At 38.7% G+C, this 20,379-nt stretch overlaps 1 protein-coding gene across 2 annotated transcripts in view; it reads left to right on the plus strand.

The window, feature by feature from the left end:
* lrrc3b (leucine rich repeat containing 3B) overlaps positions 1–18,028 on the plus strand; it is a 43,884-nt gene extending 25,856 nt beyond the window's left edge. For both annotated transcript variants that reach the window (XM_046059676.1, XM_046059675.1), the window contains one exon: positions 14,476–18,028. In XM_046059676.1, coding sequence (XP_045915632.1) covers positions 14,617–15,399 — 783 coding nt within the window. In that variant the 5' untranslated portion in view covers positions 14,476–14,616 and the 3' untranslated portion in view covers positions 15,400–18,028. The remainder of the gene's footprint in view (positions 1–14,475) is intronic.
* The last annotated feature ends 2,351 nt before the right edge of the window (positions 18,029–20,379 follow it).

Below are 20,379 nucleotides of genomic sequence, written 5' to 3' on the forward strand. Positions count from 1 at the left end.
AGACACGGCTTGACAATAATTCACAAGGACTATTTTGTTAGAAGCATACTGACCTTAAGAGATAACCTAGACATCTAAAAAACCTAAATGTCAACTAAATTTAGCCCAGATTTACCTAAAATGTTGAGATGACTTTTGACCTGCAAATCACAAAATAAATTAAGGATGTTCATTCTTGGGAGTCATATAGGAGTCCCAGCAGATGACTCTCCCCTAACAACCTGTATCATCTTTAAGTCAGGGATCCATTAAGCACTCATAAAAACTATTAAAATCTTAAAAATCCCTTGGTAGCTTTTTTAATTACTCTCAGCAGCGTTGTTCTGTTTCTGTGAACGGGACATTAAGCACATTTATGGACTACTACTATACATAAACAATGGATAATAGTAAGAGGTTTCATTACCCAGGCCAAGAAATCTTCAAATACTGGAAAGAAAATTTTTTTAGTGACAGTCAGTATCTAACAGGGGTGTTTCCAGGCTCTTGAAACATAGGGGGCTTAGCCCAGCCCAGAAATCTTTCCTGTTGTCACCACCCACCCTCGTTGCTGCCTACCCAAAGTACGTCTATAAAGCAACAGTAAATGATATATATAGCGTAGGGGTCCCTCCCTTGAAAAATTTGGGCTTTAAACACTTAATTTCCTGCAATTCCTGCAATTTATTTGCACCAATCTATTGAGGAAATGCCTGAGGTGACAATTCAATATATATATATATATATATATATATATATATATATATATATATTGCAGTAAGGCTGTCAGATAAGTTTCTCCTGTAGATCAACTGTTCAAATTTAATTTAATCCCAGCTGAGTCTACATGCAGGCATGCCTGAAGTAGCCTAAAGTCTTTTTTAAAGTGCATATGGCACCTTTTCACCTTAATGATAAATTAGCTTAATTCATTTTGAATTCAGTTAGAAAATAATTATTGATGAAATGTTCGATTGGGGGGACTGGGCGTCCTCACCCAGAAGATTTTGAGCATTAAACATTTCCTAAATTCTGGAGACATTTTCTGCACCAATTTATGGTGGAAATGTCTTTATTTTTATAAAGGGAAGGACAAAATTTAGGTGGCAGGTGACAATTTAGAATATAATAATAATAGAATGTAATGCAGTTATCAGTAGCTTATTATTTTTCTTAACTTAAGTTACTTTTTTAAATATTAGACATAGACATTTATTCTATATTTACATTGCATTGCAGGCTTATTGTGCAAATAAACCTTTCTCATCGCATTTATATTTGTTAATGAACATTAGTGCAAACTATTTTTCAGAACATTTTTAACAAATGCTTTCAAAAAGTGGTGGGTACATGTCCCCAGTGTAAATGACCCTCCTTCTCTGCTCCCTCCCTACAGATTGAGCTACTCCATGCTTACCAACCACTTCACCTCCACTCTCCTCCTGCTCTCTGTCCCTCGAGCCCTGTCACTTTGTCCCTCTGTTTCGCTGTCACACACCTCCTCCTCTGCCTGGCAGTGGCCACGGCTCTCCTTTACTCCTTCAGGAGTAGGGGGTAACAAAATATCAGTTATCAAGCTTCTACAACCAGAATTATTACTTACTTATTACTATCAAATCACACTTTGATAGTAATCATTTTGAACAATTTGCTTTATCATGGGAAAACTGGGTTAACTATGTAACCCCATAGGCGGGATTTTATTTTTACAAGTCAATGACTAAGGTGTAAAGATTGTACATGGGTTTTATTCTAATTTTTATTTTGTATGTTTTTTTTGTCTCAAGGGTACCGTTTTGAGATATGTGACGGACATTAATGTGTCATGTGCGTACGCAGTGTCAGAGATGCATTCTGTGGAAATTCTGTTACCATCGGCGTCGCCAGGTCATGTTTTGACTGTAGCCCCGAATGCAACTCAACAACAACAAAAATATTTTCCATGTTAATATGCAATAATCTTCATGATGCAGCCTGTCTCGCAGTTCTTCAAAGAACGGAGGCTACTCGCTATAATATTGCTACATTTAGTTTGAAGTTGTCGTAAAGTGACCCCCCACCGTTACTCAGCCTTCCTGCGTTAAAGAGAGAGAGAGAGAGCATTGCTCACAGCTTCAGGGCTTGTCCACGACTTCTGAATTGTCCCTAGCAAAATCTTTAAAAATGGGCCAATGATCGGCTCATAAAGCATAAGCCTATACTGACATTGGGCTGGCCCAATCTATCTCAACTCCCTCCCCCTCTGCTCAAGCTGTTCCTTGTGTTGTGGGCCAAAAAAAGTAAATTTACCAAATGCACGAAAACTATGATAGTTGAAGATACTGGCTGCAGTATCTTCAATATCAGCTGCAGTACCCTGTGAGGCCCTCCATTTCTGTGAACTGGTACACTTCCATTAATATCATATCTCCATATTGTTCTCCATACTTCTTCAGATATATTTATCCCTCGATCCTTCTCCCATTTTGTTTTAATACATGAAATTGAATGATTTAACATACCCTTTATATGTGCATGGAATGATTCTACCACCAGTGTCTGAATTATATGCTTTTTTGCCTTGGTTACATTTTTCATCTTCATATTAACATGATGCCATAACTGCACATAGTGTTTTCTAATAACAATTTTTTTTTAAGCATGTTGAAACTGAGCGGTGCTGCTTCCTTTATTAAGTTGCACAGAATTGTTATTTGCTGTCTAATCTAGTATCCACATTATTCGGTATGAAATCTGAGTCAGTATCTTTCTTTAGCTTATAGTCTTTTATATTAGTTTTGCATATTTTAAGGGTCCATTTCACCCATGTGTTATCAATAGTATTTATATAACTATGTAGGTCATTGCCAGCTAAGATTGTCTATATGGGAATAGGAGGTATTGCCTCTCCAAATGTTTTACCATTGAGCATCATATGATGGGTTACACCATCATAGCTCTCATTTGTGCTGCAACATAATAATCTCTAAGAGAAGGCAGACCCCATCCCCCCTTTTCCTTGGCTAATTGCAAAGTCTTGAGACAAACCCTGCGGGGTTTATCTTGATAACATTTTGTCCCATTCATTGAATTCTGTTAACCTTTATTGGTAGGGTCTGAAGTACATATCAGACAATATATAGTTTTCAACATTGAATTCTTGAGTAGGCGTTCAAGAGCCTCTGACCTGATACAGGATATATATCATTTGCACACGCTGCTTGTAATTCTGTATAGGAACACCAATTTCTTCCTACCTTCCAAAAACTTTAAATATCAGAGTATTATACAAATCCCCATGTGTAAGTACCCCTCCTATATTCAATTTGAGGCTTAACCAAATGCTAGATGGAGGATTTCAGATACTGAAATATGAATTAGTTTTAAATACAGCTAAAGTTATAGCCCGGGCATTCTGTAGATGAGATGAGGTGGGATTACACTGTAGTTGAGAAGGTTATATGAAATCATGCCTCCATGGAGAGGAAAAGAAAATATTTGACAGTTCTCTGTCTCAAAGGACCTTTCTCAGCCAGCACAGCCCAGTATTTTTAATGTCTAATATTAAATGCAGAGTGATAGAACAGAGGGAACAGAGGTCATACTGTCTCACAATGGGCTGGGTTTCCCCAGCTGCATTCTTCCTGTTCCACAGCAGGTTGGTAAAATATTTCATGTACTTACATGCATACCATGAAATTAATTTTGAAGGACAAAAGACCTTATCTCTAATAATCAACAAAGTCGTTTTGCCTTCTTGTACAACCAGTATGACTAGTAATATGATTCACATGAGGATTTTACATAATAAAGTTTAGGCAACTAAAGATTCTTTGGTCAGATTATGACAACGATCATGGTTAAAAGAAACCAACAGTGACTGTTTTGTTTAACCTGTAAGCAAACAGCAATGTAAAAACAATTATTTCTGGTTTCAAAGGGAATTAACATGCTGGAACTATGAGATATATATATATATATATTTTATATTAAAAAAGTCATTTAAAACACTGGCGCTATAAAACTGTATAATCAGGAGCTGAAAGTGTCTGGTCTATCCTTTAAGTGTCTACTAAGTTGGATGGTGTGTTGTGAGCAAAGGTTGGCATCATCTCGCCAGCAGAGCTTGTTACATTCTGTTCACTCCGTGGGCAAGGACTCTGTAAGCTACATACACGCAACACTCACTACAAGATCAGTCAACACTGTGTTTGAGTACAGGTTGCACTTTCAAAGCACACACGACCTTACCAATATGGTATTGCTAAAATGGATGATACAAGTCCTTTTAGATCATTTAAGAACAATATAGAATGCCAATAATAAGGAGGGGGCTCCGGTTTACAGCCAACCTTTTGAAGCAAGATTGGTCAATGCCATGATTGATAGGCCTGGATAAAGCCTTATATAGACTGTATTTCACCTGACCTACACACTCAAAACATGTAACTACAAGTTAAACCACAGGAACAGAAGCAGCAGCTGTGTTCAAGATCTGAGGTCATTAACCTACAGTATCTCACAAAAGTGAGTACAGGTTTAGCAGGGAGGTGCGAGAAGCTAAACGACTGCACTCAGAGAGACTAAAGAACCAGTTCTCTGCAAACGACGCCACTTCTGTCTGGAGGGGGTCAGATCACAAACTATAAACCCAAAGTCCCCCACTCCATTAACGACTCACCTGGCAAATGAGCTGAACCGGGGGCTGCGGTCCATCAGGACCAAAACCTCTCGCCACAAAAACAGCTTCTTCCCATCTGCAGCTAGCCTCATCAACAAGGCCCGGGACCCCCACTGAAACTCCGCCATTGCGAATAATACATACTGTATGTCTCTGCACATGTAAACACTTTCATTTCATATCATGCACTAACCTGACATATTGCACACATTTGTTGTTAACTGTTAAATCCTTGTTGTATATTTTTATATTGTCAATTTATATATTTCGTTGCAATACGTCTGCAATACACAAACAGAATAATGCACATGTTCTGCAAATAGTGTTTTTTTTTTTCTCTATTCTCTAATATTCTTATATAACTTGCATTGTCTATTCCATATTTATATATTTCTACATTTATTTATGTCTACTGTATGTTTGTCTGCGTGTAGCACCTTATCACCAAAACAAATTCCTCATGTGTAAAACACTACTTGGCAATAAAGCTCCTTCTCATTCCGAATCTTCTGATAGTGATGGTTATTTGGTAAAACCAGACCCAACGGGCATGAGGTAGGCCTGCACGGTATGAGGAAAATATTAAATGTGCGATAACGTTATATATTGAGGACATATCACTTAAACATAAATAAATAAACATATTGAAGTGTACTTAACTGCCTGGTTGTTTTTAATTTAATATTTTAAATACTGATAAATGTTGTTTCTAGAGCAGCAACATTAATGTTTACAACAGCAAATTAACTCAATAACTTTATCTGACATCACAAGTAGTGAGTGACGTTTAGAAAGAACAACATCAGTCTGCATCAGTCCCTCCTCCTCTCTCCTGGCTGCAGGTAACGTTACCAGGTAGAAGGAGGAGCAGCTGGTTTGTCTCAGCCAGCAGCTGAGTTTTTAAGACTACAGACCAGTCTGTGCTCCAGACAGACAGCTTTCTATCTAGCTTGTTTTTAACATTTGGCTAATGCCAAGCTAGCAGTAGCTGTGTTTGTATAAAACATACAGGATGTATTGAGGACGGAGATGATTAAATTAACCATTTCTACATGTTTAACGTTACCTTACAGTCAGGTGAATTGATAAACTATTGTCTTTTTACTTGCGAAGGTTTTATTGCACGTACTTAGTACTCAGTAACGAGCATAGCTGTCATCAACTAACGTTACAGTAGTTTGGAGCTAACTTAACCCTCACCGTATTCCACAATGACGGCGCAGCCTCTCGCTCTGCTGCCGCTGTGTGTGTGTGTGTGTGTGTGTGTGTGTGTGTGTGTGTGGGAGCCGACAGAGAGCAGGCAGAGACTGCAGCCTGAAGATTTTTTTTTATCCATTGCGTTTCCAATCCACAAACAGAACAATGTACAAATGTACAATCCAAACGAGCAGGGTAATCCAAAAAAACATACGACGAGGATGTAACAGAGACTGAACAGAACAAGCAAACATTTAAGCACCAGGTAACAAGCAGGGCGGGACCAAGACCAGGTGGAGGACATGATTCATTAGACAGAACACAGACACGGGCAAGCAGGTGAAACCAATTAAGGAGAACAGAAAGGACCAGACCAAAATGCAGAAACACAAACTGAACACTCAATAAATGAAAACTTAACAGGACATGAAACAAGCAGACTGGAAACTACAAACTAAACACAACAGGAAACAAGCACGCAAGACTAAACACTGTCAAATAAACCACCATAATCACCAGACAGAGAACACAAACCACCATTTAGCAGAAAACTAAACAACACAAATAAACTACAACCTAACAAGGAACAGACTAAGACTAGGATAAAACAGAACACAGAGCAGACAACACCAAAATAATAAGAGTACACAGACCAGGAGTAAACACTAAAACATAAACTTAGGGACAGGGCCCTGTTTCAGAAAGCAGGTTTAGTGAAAACTCTGAGTAAGTTGAGCCCGAGATGAGGGAAACTCTGGGTTTTCGGTTTCAGAGAGCAAGATCAGATAAACTCCAGGTCTGGCAACTTACGCTGTGAACCTAGCCTGCTCGAGAGGAGGTTTACTTCAACTAATGCTGAGTTTCTTTCTGATTCCTCCCATCCTGCGGAGCTTGAAGCGGCTGTCTCACACACCGTTTCATTTCCTCTATTATACTGTCGATATTAAAGCACATATTGGAACGCAATTACGTCTTTAGAAACATCGAAATCACGGTTAAATAGGCTATTCGTTTTTTTTTTTTACCCAAACATGATCTTGAACACGACCGCTTTTATGATCAATCTGTCATCGACGTATGGACAGAGAGTTGGACATCGTAAATTTCTCTTCTTTCTCTTAAACAGAATAACATCTATAAGCTACACTGTCCTTCTTTATAACACAGTTACTCTGTGGACATTAAGGCAAAAAAACTTACTGTGCGCTACAGCGCTGCAGTAATCACTGTTTAAAGTAATCTGTACAAAACTGACCAATGAACAGTAACCTTTCATATTGTAGTCGCACAGATTGAACATTCCTATTGTGGTTATCAGCTGGATATGATGTGAATATTTCTGAGTGAGGATGACTGTGGTGCAGCTGAAACAAATTCATGTAGTTTAAAAGTGAGTTTTTGATTATCTGCTGATAGTCTGAATGTGTTTTGACAGCATTTCATAAAATACGAAATGAGCAAGATTGTATTAATGTAACAAACAGACGTCTAAAATTTAAGTCAGTTTGAACCTAGACACATTTTACATTACAAAAAAAATCATTAATATACCTACTGAGTCGGACTGTCACTTTACAATCACAGGTCCATGAGGAGCCACCGGCATTTAGTCCCGTCAGGTTCCAGCTGAATAAACAGGCCTGTAGCTGTTTAAAATGAATAACAGGCTGTAGAATTCCAGCTCTTTATCATTCATTAAGGAAATTCCAGTCTGGTAAATGATGAATGAGCAACGCTGTATAAAATGTAATATTGTTAACGTATCAATTCTCCACTCCTGCGTTTTAGAGCCAATCATGGTCCGCGTTGGCAGCATTCATTTCTAGCTCCACTCGAATAAAATGTAGGCTCTGCCTTTATTTACCCGTTGCCATGGTGAATTTTAGTATCGAAGCTCCATTGATGAGGCTTTTTTTCATCCCCATGCACGCGCTTCCATCAGGCTCAACATACTCACAGTTGATTGAACTTATTCTGATCGGCCTTTCTGAAACGGAAAACTCGGAGTTTGACAGCTCAGAGTTCGACAACACAGAGATCAGGTTTATATTCAGAGTTTGTTGAACCTGCTTTCTGAAACAGGGCCCAGGACTAAAACGCAGGACTAAGAACTAAGATAAGAAAACAGGAGAAGAGATAGAACTGGTAAAGTGATCTAAACTGAACATGAGAATAAACAAGGCAGGGCAGAAGAAACACAGAACCCCAAACAGGAAAAACCTGAACAAAAAAACACATTTCTAACCGCTATTAAAGTAGAGACAGCAGTTCCCCTTCGCCACACCGATGTAATGGGTTTACAGTAACGACAGTAAAATGAGTCGTCTTAATGACATAAAAAGTCACAGATGTCAGAAATACATTCCCCGGAGATTCAAAAGTAGTTGTATATGTCAGGTTTGTCCACTTTGATGGAGGCAGACTGAAAGGATATTCATCAACCCCTTTTTCTTTCATTTTTCAACATAACGCAGCCTATCCATGATTTTTTTGGATTGCTCTCCCAATAGCCAAATATTTAGATGGTATTCTTATTTTATGCAACTAAATTGGCAAAGACCTCGGAATTTGCATTTACTAACCGTCAAATGAAAGAAATTAAAAAACTGCAGTCTCTGTTAAAAGTGTGTCTACTGTTGCTTCTATAAAAAGTGCCATGCTGTTAACATTATCAGGCTTAATATTGCTTGTTGCACCTGCTGTGTGTGTCCATAGGCTTTATTTATTGTTGGCCATTTTTGTTTAATTGTCTGAGTTTTGTCATCTTTTCTGTTAAATTTAGGCGAGTCCAGAAGGCTGTAATTGATCATCTGTAATATGCATAGTCTATAGAAATGGAATTTATTGTTATTTGGACATAAGGACTCAGTGGCGTGATTTTGTTCCACAAGTGTATACCTTTACATTTTTCAATATTCAAGTACTATTTCTATCCCCATCAGTGAGTAGCAGGACGAGATATATGGGATTGAGTCAAAATAAACTACATTGTGTGTGTTCATGGTGATGAACATGTCACCCAATGCAACAGTGTGGCTCACTGATGTATTTTTAATAGCATTTGGACAACAATGGAGCTTAATGGCACAAAGGAATAACATATTTTAGGCTTTGGATATATACATAATACTTTGTTGATTTGGGTCTTTTCATGAGATTTGTTCCTTTTCCTTTAAACACATATTTTTGGCAACATGCTACAGGTGAGCACAATAAAAACTAAAATAATAAAGGGTTTAAAACTAGATGTTGGCACAAGGTCCATCTACAAGTCTTGAGCTGTTTTGGACCTTATTCTAGAACAGGGCTGTTGGTTAAACAGACAGAAATAAAACTTCACACAGTAGCATATGCATGACATCTGAAAGGCCCCTCAAGCTTAAGTCTCCAAATTCCATTTGACAGTTGAGTTTTTTTTAGTCACACAAGCTGTGAGGCTCTAGAGATGAAAATGTTTTGATGGATCCGTCACTGTGGCCCAGACTGAAATACCTCAACAACTATCAGATGGATTTCCCTGACATTTTATACAAACATCTAAAACATTGTGCCCTGATGATTAATCCTAATTACTTTGATCATTCATTTCCTGACCTTTTCTCTAGCGACACCAGCGGTATTCTATGAAATATCTCATCATCTACTAGATGATTTAGCACGATCAATTCTTGTACAGATATTCAGTTCTAATGACTGGTGATTTTTCCTCCAGTACCGCTAAGGTTGACATCTGTGCTTTTGAGAGAAATGTCTCGACAGTTATCACGTGAATTGTCAAATAATTAGGAACAGACATCCATGTACATGTCATGATGTATCATATTATTTTTGGTTATCCTTTGCATTTTTATCAAGCACCTTCATCAGGTCAATATTTCTGTTTGTCCAATGCTTTGGTTTACGACCAAATTCCTGCAAAACTGATGACATTCCCATCAGCCTCAGCTGAGTTTAGCTGTGTTTGTAAGCTGTATAATGAGCTAATGTTAGCATGCTAGCAAGTTAACTAAGATGGTGAACATGGTCTAGGTTACTTGTTAAAACATCAGTATTTGCATCAGCATCAGTATTGTGAGTTTGCTAGCATGCTGACATTAGCATTTAACAATTTTAGTCCTGACACCCCTAATTACTGTGGGGGAAGCAAAGTACACACACACACACACACACGTGTATATATATATAATGTCAGTCAATAATAATTGCCACAGTGATCTGATTTTGTGCTGCACACAGTACCAGTTTTCCACACGACAGCAGGACACAGTAAAGTTGTTAGTTGTTTACCTTGCTGAGGGGTTGGAGGTGTGCAGGCTGGCACCTGCAGCTCTTCGTCTAACAGTTCACTGTGGCTGATTATAGTTCCATTACTACCTGCAATATTAACACTGGTGAAAAAATGACCTAAATTACTATTGTTTTGAAGAATGATTGTGGTCACTGCTAACTTCTGTGACAAATACATAGTCTTTACTTTAACTGCTTCACAATAAAAGCCACCAAATGTTTTACCAGTTGAACACTGTTAATGTGAACTAGCAGCAGTAGGACATGCTGGATTTGCATTAGCCGTAAATTATTTCATCTTTAAAACCGTGTGTGTGAAAGCAATCTGAATCTAGAATGGCAGGCTCTGCCACTACCAATGCAGACTATTGTACATTGAGGCTATAATATATAAAGTAAATACATTGAATATCTATTGCTGAAACCGTTCCAACCATAACAAATACAGGTTTGGTAAATTGGCTCAGTGGCTCTAGAGTCTTAATCCATGCTGTTTCAAAACACTGCAGCTGAAGTCACAAAATCATTATGACCATCAGGTCATAATGATCCATCAGGATAGTGTTTTAGTGGGGACGGGCAAAAACGGAGGACTTTAGAAACGATGACGCAGATGCTCACGTTTGGCTCTCTGATTGGTTCTTATAAGTCATGCAAAGCAAAAACACAGTTTACTGCGCAAATAACACTTACCTGCCTACACTTGTACAGTGTAAGTCGCCGTTTACTTTGCAACGACTTCCAGTCTATTTTCCGCCACCACAGCTGCTTTTAACTCCCGTGTTACATTCAGTAACAGCCCCAGCTCGTTATTGGTCCATGCAAAAAAAAAAAAAATTTTTCAGATTTGGTTCTTCTTCTGAACTTTTTTATTATTTCGTCAAATCTTCTGTAACTACGGAACAGACCACATCGGCATGCACATGCCCAGTGTACGTGAACGGCCACTCGATTTTTAGTTGTTTTAATGTAGACGGAGATCAACTCTGATACGCAGCTAAAACACTGGTGTGGACAGAGATCATTTTCATTTTAAAACCATCCATCCATCGTCAACCGCTTATCCTGCATATAGGGTCGTGGGTTTCTTTTTAAAACTAGTGTTTTAATGGATGGGGCCTTAATGGTAACAGTAGAAAGTCTGGTCCTATAAAAACCTAAAAGTCTTTACAAAAACCAAGCTTCATCATTAAATCTGAATTGTATGTAAGATATTTTTAAATATAATTCTTCAATTTTTTCCACTTCCTGTGGTTCCATTTACAGCGTTTGTTATTCCCATTGTGCCTTGACTCTTCCTGATTAACAAATCATTAGCATTGAGGTAATTTATGAGGCAGTTTTAATGAACAGTAATAATGAGACCACATGTCATAAGATCAGATCTCCCGTAAGTGCGATGCAGGTCTCATAGGTCCAGCACAAAGTCTGTTTCCATACAACAACAGGTTTGGCCTCGTGTGGCAGAGCAGCTGCTGGATGAACAGCTTGATGTGGGCCTGGGAGCTGCCTCTGGTCCTCAGTGTGCTGCAGAAAACAGGCGATCCCTCGCCTCTTCACTTCCTCATAGGCTGTTGTTAGACATTATTTTATTGTCCTGTGCCAGGACAGAGAAATGGAAGATGCCTGTATGTGTGGTAAACAGCCTTTCTCAGTCTGTCAGTGTCTGTTTCCTACGATGTGGTAAACGAAAGAGCAGCCGTTATATATCATTTCATTCTCTTCAAGAATAAAAGAAAGATTTCAAGATAAATCTGTTTATACCTTCCAGTTTACAAAGATGTAATCATAATGTAAAGGTTACTTTTCCGTTCAGACCCTATGTATTCCAAACAAACTCAGACTGTAAAATGTATGGACCATCTGTGCACCATTATATTTTTCCTGGTAAAGAGCTACCAGGCCAGAACAGTAATTGTTAAAGCTTTCAAAAATGCACATATGGAAATGGAAACATTGCAATGAATAGAGAAAGAATAGTTGAACACATACAGTATGTGCTAATTTCTGTAGATGGTGGTATGAAAAACAAAGCAGTGTTTGTGGTGAATGTGAGCACCACAGGTTGTAGAGCTGCTGTCTCTGTGCTGTCTTGTGATCTGCCATAAGACTGTGACACACTCTAAAAATAAAATGTGTCTGAGATTACTGTGTGGTGGTTGATGTGGAATTAGTCACCTTTGTTAACAGCTCATAAATCATATTGTGCCCTTCCTTACAAATGGTTAAGTGCATGAATGTTGTTGAATCTGCAGGTGTTATAATAAGAACCTTATTTCATTTTTTCCCCCAATACATTTGATAGATGTGTGGTTACAATCTTGTAAGATGCAATATATACGATTACATGGACAGGTTTTTAGGCATAGGTAAGCTAGACTTTAACCTAGCTTACCTATGGTGGGGGGGGGGGGGCCACCAATTTTTTGTAATTGATTTCAGACACCTAATCTATTTTTAAAGGTGCATCCCACCGATGCCTATGTGTACATTACATGGTTATATAAAGCAAATGTTCACACTGCAGTACACATCTGACATTGAGAGGAATCTGCAGGCAGACTGTGACGTTAGAATTCATTCTATTAACTTAAACTGCTGCCTGCTCTTATTTTGTGATCCACACAGTTGATTTCAATTAATTTCTCACACTGCTGCATCCGAATCAGAGACATGGATAACGAGATTTTAATTAATTACAACTGCATAACCATGCAAACAGTATATCCCACATACTGTATGAAACATACCAGGATCACAACCATTGTGCATATGTGTGCAGATTACAACCTCATCTCCTGTCTTGTAGTGAGTAAGTCATCTCAAATCATGTAGTTAATAAGTTAAAGAAAATAAATAATGATGATAAAAATGATCTACACTCTATGATTAAAGTGAAAATTAGGATGTCATGAGCTGATCTACAGACTCGTGATCCAGGCAAATCCAGCCATTTTTAGCCTAGGTACCGGCTATGAAGGCAGATGTTTGCCCCGGCAGTGACATCTGTCAAAACGCCCACTTGTGTGCTGATAAAACACTATTTAATATTGTAGGAAACCATTCAGTGAAAGATACTTTATTAGTCAAGTTATATTTTCCAAATGCAGAGCTATTCACCTGTAAAACATATCAAAGTTGCTTTATTCATTTTAATGAAGTCCTGTTGTAGGTATTTAATAAAAGGGTAGGTTTTTGTGCACACAGAGAGAGGAATCTTACATTAAAATCACACTGCAAATTTAGCAGTGTCTGCCTGAGACAGGAATTCCATTTTTATAATGAGTGACAAACAAAATGTATGTAACTCGTGGGAACAGTCAAAATGAAAGTTCTAATTGGCACTGCGTACACACAAAGTTTGAGAAGGCAAACGTGATTATCTGTTCCCCGTTTCCTCACATTAAAGCTGCACACATTCTTTTATTATGACAAGCACTCAGAGCAAGATTATACACAGGAACAACACAGGAAGCTGCTAGTAATTTTTGATGAGATGGTAAATGGTCTGTTCTCGTATAGCGCCTTATTAGTCTTTCCAGCCACTCAAAGCACTTTTAAGCATTACATACTGATGGCTGAGGCTAAGGGGCTCTGCTATCAGAAACAGACATTTATACACTGATGGCTATGCCGTCAGCAATTTGGGGTTCAGTATGTTGCCCATGGATACTTTGACATGCAGACTACTATATATACTACATAGTAAAATCATTTTTCTATTGTTAGCACACGCGCACACACACAAAGTTCTCAATGTTTGAGTACATTCTGGTGCTGTTGCCTCTTAAACTTAAGGAAACTTAAACTTAATTAAACAAAAGGGTTCCATTATTTGTACAATATGTTGCTTCTCTATAAGCCTGCGTGGACTTCGACGCTCTTTATTACTTCACCTGACATATAATGCTTGTAGCGTTGAAAACTTACGCTAAAGGGCTAGCCGGTGCGTTAAAAGGTGATGCCAAGAGCTCTTGATGATATGTGATGACTTCACAGGGAGTGAAAACAGGTTGTTCAGGGACGTGATTTTTCATCTCTCCAACGCCTTTTCACCTTTTAGCCAGTTATAAATGACAAATGTGTCCAATATGTAATCAGTATTTGAGTAAATATAAGTATGGATTGGACTTGGTATCAGCAGATACCCAATATTAAACGACTTGGATCGGGAACAAAAAAGACTTGAAAAGAAGAAGAAAAATATGAGCTCTCGTCAAATTGTCAATAATGACATCAAAGTGACACGTATCCACATTTGAAGGGCCCATGATGGTGATAATGACAATCTGAGAACACTAGGTAAAATGCAGGAACCTTAATTGTTCACCCTGTCTTTCTGCTTGTTTCAGGCCTCACGGCAGCAACATCTGTTTACACTCCAATATCTCCATTGGGCGGACAGTGAGGACCAGTCGCCACTATGCGATGCATGTAACTTTCCAGTGGCGGTGTTGTGGCCCCAGGCGGGATGCTGCTAACGGCCGGTCAGTATGACTCTGCTGGACTTGTGGCTGTCGCGTTCCATCCCCATGTGCCTGCTCCTTCAGAGCCTTGTCCTCATGGCCCTGTGCTTCCCTTCGGCCAGCATGTGTCCAAAGGGCTGCATCTGCCAACGCGACCTCCACCTCCATGGCCTGAACGTCACCTGCAGTCAGTCCCGCCTCAAAGAGATCCCCCCCAGCCTCCCGGTCGACACTGTCCTTCTGAGGCTAGACCACAATCAGATAGGCGTCGTGCCTGATCAAGCCTTCCATGGACTCAGGCTTTTGAGGGAGCTTAACCTTTCATACAACGCGGTGGAGACTTTAGGGGAAGGCGCTTTCAGTGGCATAGAGGCGACATTACAGGTGCTGGACCTCTCCCACAACCGCATCACTAGCGTACACAAGGATGCCTTCGCTCGGCTCAAGGCCCGCGTCATTGTAGATGATAACCCCTGGCATTGTGACTGTGCCCTCCAGCAGGCCATTGGCGGAATGGCCCACAACCATGAAGCGGCCGCCAGGGTCCTCTGCAGGAGCTCGGAGCTTCGTGACCAGGCGGGACGACCTTTCTTGGCGGTGGACATTGACCTCTGTCTCTTGGCCAAAAGGACCACAGACTACGCTATGCTGGTAACCATGTTCGGTTGGTTTGCCATGGTCATTTCATATGTGGTGTATTATGTCCGTCAGAACCAGGAGGACGCCAGACGCCACCTGGAGTACCTCAAGTCTCTCCCCAGCAAGCCCAAGAAACCTGACGAGGCTGACGATATAAGCACTGTTGTCTGACAGCAGTGTCAAAGTGACTGTGTCCCACACAAACCTAATGAACACCAAAATGTTTATGTAACAGGCCTCACATGTATAGTGTTTACTATTTCAAACTTTTAGTGATGTGAGCATCAAATCTGCTGAGAAATCTTTGTATTTTGGAAATTTTATCATACGTCCTTACCAGGGTTTGTACATGACTGAGCTGAGATAAGATGAGAAGGGAGGCCACAGAATCCAATAGTATAACACCAACATTGTCTTTTCTAAAAAAAAATTGCATATGGAGTTTTGAAAATTTTATTCTCAGGTTTAAATACTGACATGATAAAGGCTTTTTTAGATGAAAATTTTAATTGATTATCTGATAAAAGAAATATATTTGTAATACATGACACCCTGATCTTATTTTCCCACGATAAAATTTACATTGAGCTTTGCAAACACTTGCTAAACCAAGTGCATCTTTCATACCCCTTAAAATTAAATTAAAATATTAATTTACAGTTCTGCACAGAAATTTCAATATTTCTCCATGGCCTGCATATAGAGACTATTTGATCTATTTATTGTGTCATATTTTAGATCTTACAGCCTTGGATATTGGAGATCTGAGGACAGATCACAGTTAAGACAAATTTGAGAAGAGTAGGCAAAATTTCACTCAACATTTAGGAAACCATGTCACATCACGGATACATAGAATACTAGAAGCTATGGAAGCCCATTTCTGTCAAGAAAATTAATGAATAAAAATTTAGGAATGATTTAAATAAAAATGTGTCAAAGTTACGAGATACTTTACTTTTGAAGACAAAATTAAGAGATAGTCAAAATTGTTCTAGCTAACTTCAGCTAGCTTGTCAACATGACCTGCTATGTCACCATTAAGAGTCATCTTCTAACCATGGGTAACAGTTGCAGTTCTGGCAAGGTAATAGCACAAAAGCCACCCAAAACTTATAAACAAGGAATGGAAAGCAACAGTTGTTAAAACTGTTCAAATTCAATGTGTAGTGCACTAAAACAGATATTGAGGTGGAAACAGCACATTATGAGCTTAACTGTAAACAAAATGACAAGTACTTTACTGTATGTGTGACGAGTATTGATATCAATTTACTACAAAAAAAATAATAATTTTGTGGCGTAGATACTCCTTAAATAGTCAAAGAAATGACTTAGTATCTTAGAATTTTGACTTGTGACTTTATCCATTTTTGTCATTGTCAAGGCTTTTTCTTTTCCATGGGTATCCATAGGATCCTGGTTGGCTAGAGGGTGTGCATTATTTTCAGATAACCACACTTCTTAAATGCAATGTCGTCATTGGTATTATGTTTACATTCTCATAGCTGGAGCACTGCTGGTTTCAGTTTATTCCAGGCTACAGCTTCTCCTTGAGGAACAGTAACGTTCATTACAAGGTTGACAAAGACAGTGCAATACAAAGATTCCTTTTAATGTACTGCCCCAAATTTTTAAGTAAAAAAACATATATTTTAATTGTAGCAAGTGGCCATGTTGTAAGCAGGACAATCCACCACAATTTCAAAAATGCAGCTATGGAACTATAATGCACTCTGTGGAGGCAAATGTGGATACAAATAGCCCACAGCATGGATTATTTGTGTTGTTACGCTGGTACCAATGTTGAGACCTACCACCTTGTCATATCTTTTAGTTATTACACAATAAAACTTATTTCATTAAAACAAGAAACCTTTGTTATAAGAACATTAAATTAGCTTATTAAAACTTCCATATTATGCTAGAAAAAGATACAGTCAATGCCTGAGAAGAAGACAGTAGCCAACATCAGTTCCTTGCTGCATATTAACAATGTATACCTAAACAACCAACCGTGATGTCTTGGTCATGGTTAGTAATTCACTGAACTACCACTAAAACCAGACTTCTTAGTGACCAACCCCCAAAATCCAGCTGGAAAAACATCTGAGTTGATCAGAATGTTAATATGATCTCCTGAGTTGCCTTCAGTTATTGCTGTGCACTCACAACAAGCTCTAAAAGCAATAGACTTTATTTGCCCTGAATTGAATTTTGACTGTCAGGTAACATAGACGCTAGAACTGATAGTAAAGATAAAGACAGTGCTTTTGTAGTAAAGATATATAAACTAAACATTATTTATTGAGTTTAAAGGTTCATTGCTGACATTGGAAATAAAAAAAAAATTTGTACAACATACCAGTAATAATAATATGAAACCAAACCTACGCCCTTCTGTGTAATATCAAGAAAGTTTCTTGATAAAGTGATGTCACAACAAAAAAATCCTCATTTGGTATGTAGTAATAACAAGAGCGATATGTAATTCTAACATGAGAAGTAGTGAGATTTCTTTTGTTAAAATGAGAAACTGAGCAAATCATTTTTGTCATGGTGGCAACGACAGCACACGTCAGATGTGAGCCATTGCAATTAACAACTCTGTCACCATCCACAAGTCATTATATGCGAACAGTTCAATAAAGATGTACATGCCCTTACATTTTTGAAAGGTTGTCCTGGCATGCAAACCATCAACTAACAATCTAACAAAGTTGGACATTTGCAAGCCAGAAATGTTTTAGTGGTTATATGTAAATTACATTTAAGAAAATTATTTGATTTTACACCATACCGAGATTAATGTTTGTTTATAGTGATTTATTTGCCTTGCAATGACAACCCTTTTAACTAACCTGTTAAATGTTATCAAACTTAATGTTACATTTTTCATTGTAATTATATGACATATAATTATAATATATATTTATATAATATATATTATATAAATACACATAGACCTAATCCTTTTAAAGAGTAAAGACATCCTCTAAAAATCTTGTTTTTGCTGACCTCCATTGGTTGAACTTCTCAACTTGCTGCAGTGATGTACAAGTGTACTCCCGGGCGTGTCAGCAGACCCTGACATCACTATTGGGTGTGGTTACAGGTGCAACAAAGCACACCCAACAGTAATGAGTGTGGTCAGAGATGAAACCGGCTTGATGGTTTGGCCCATTCCAAAGGTTCCTCCAAATACGGCCAAGAGTTCCATTGGTTTTGCGAATAAATTACTATGGCAGGTAACTACAGTATATGTATGGTAAAGGACTTGATTAAGACCCTGTATGTTAAGGGAAATGGGACAGTAAATTTTCAATTACATTTTTAAAACGGGCCCCAAAATTGAGCTAGACAGTTAATTCTGACCTTGAGAATAGTAATTCTACAAAATCATTTTAACTCGTGGTCCAATTACTAGCTTTTTCCAGAGCTTTTGACTAATCTCTAGTCATCATCAGCTCCATTTGAGTTTGCTCAGTTGTCATGGAGTTGTCATAACATGACCAAAGTAGGGAACTCCGATCATGTGACAACAGGTGATCGGAATGGTACTTCCCAGGAGTGGAAGACCAGGATGGACACTGCTAAATCAATGAGGACCGCTAGAAGCTTTCCAGTGATTCCTGTGTTGCTAGAGTCTTCAAGACACATGGAGATATTACCACAAACCATTCAGCACCGCAAGATCTCTACTGGTACATCTTAAACACGGGACCCCCACCCCCTTAGTGTATGACATCCCAAAGAACAGAAAGGACCCTGCAGGAAATGGACAACATCCAGAACTGGTTAAAGCTTTGATTAGGAAGACCAAACTATTTGACCAGAAGTCAGTAGATGGTTCGGAGAAAGATCAAGGAGGATATCCAACGGCAGAAATTATACCCACATGGGACAATTCCGCACCTCCTCACCTACGTTCAGTACAAATGCAGGAAGTAGTGTGGTATGTAGGTAGTGAATCAAAAGTAAAGGTGTGGAGGTCAGGGTGATGGAGGTGTGTATCATGTTTGACTTTAATGCTGCAAAGGGGAGTTTGTGTCCTGTTACAGACTTGCAATTAACGTTTACTTTATTATTAAACGGAATCCCAATTTTTCCTGAACCTGTTAAGTGTTTTAGTTGCCTCACCCTAACCATACCTTCACCGTAGTTTATTTGCTGTAAACACACTTTCCAAACCTTAAACATACCATAGTTGCCATGCACAGATATTGTAGAAAGCAAGAACACTGGGTGTTAAAAAATGTCTGAATATATTCCGAGGTTTGTCAGAATTGCCCCCATGTATGACACGTATGGTTCTTTAGGTCACATGAAAAACTGAACTATCTCAGAATTTAATCCCCCCTATGCAGATGAGGATTGAGTTGTGGCTGAATGCTCTGGAAAAAAGATAGTAAGCAGGTTATTTTGTCAAAGAAAGTGTGGTTCATATTTGAGGTTTTGCAATCTAAGGTTTCTGGTAATGGTTTGATATCCGTGGACAGGCTGTTGCAGTTATTGTACCTTCTTTAAAGCCAGAATGATTAGGATTTGTCCGTTGCGGTTTGTAAGCACAACATTCAAAGTTGGCCCCTACTGCCCCGGTTCAACAAACCACAGGTTCATACCCCCTGACCACGTTTGCCACAATACATCCCAGTGTACTGCAACACATACCTACATTAAGCAGCGACTCAAGAGCAAAGTACCGGACTACCTGTGGGAAAATGAGTGATTTTCGATTACAGTATCAGCCAGGGCAGAAGGGCAGAGGTTGCAAAAAAAGAAAATAGAAGTAGAGGACAGGGCCACACACTGCTAATGGGTCATAAGTGATGATTTAGGGGGATTATTTGAGTCTATACATTGTTTCTTAGAAAAAGCCTACTAATTCTGCCGTTAGGTTTGTGAAGTCTACATTTGTCCCTGTTGTCTTTAGTTAGCTGTTGTCAAACAGAGTCAGCCTTTGTACAATATATCTGTACTAAGCAGAAGTAAGCACAAGACTAAATGTCAGTTTCAGTGGACTTGTTGGTGTTCTGTGATTACTCCAGTCCTTCAGAGTCAATGCTGTTACTGGTAATTGTTACCGTTTGCCTTCACTCCATTCCAAGGGGATGACAGATGGGGATGGTAGACTATACGATCATCTCAGTC

This window comes from Micropterus dolomieu, linkage group LG09 (assembly GCF_021292245.1).
Source record: "Micropterus dolomieu isolate WLL.071019.BEF.003 ecotype Adirondacks linkage group LG09, ASM2129224v1, whole genome shotgun sequence".
NCBI lineage: Eukaryota > Metazoa > Chordata > Actinopteri > Centrarchiformes > Centrarchidae > Micropterus > Micropterus dolomieu.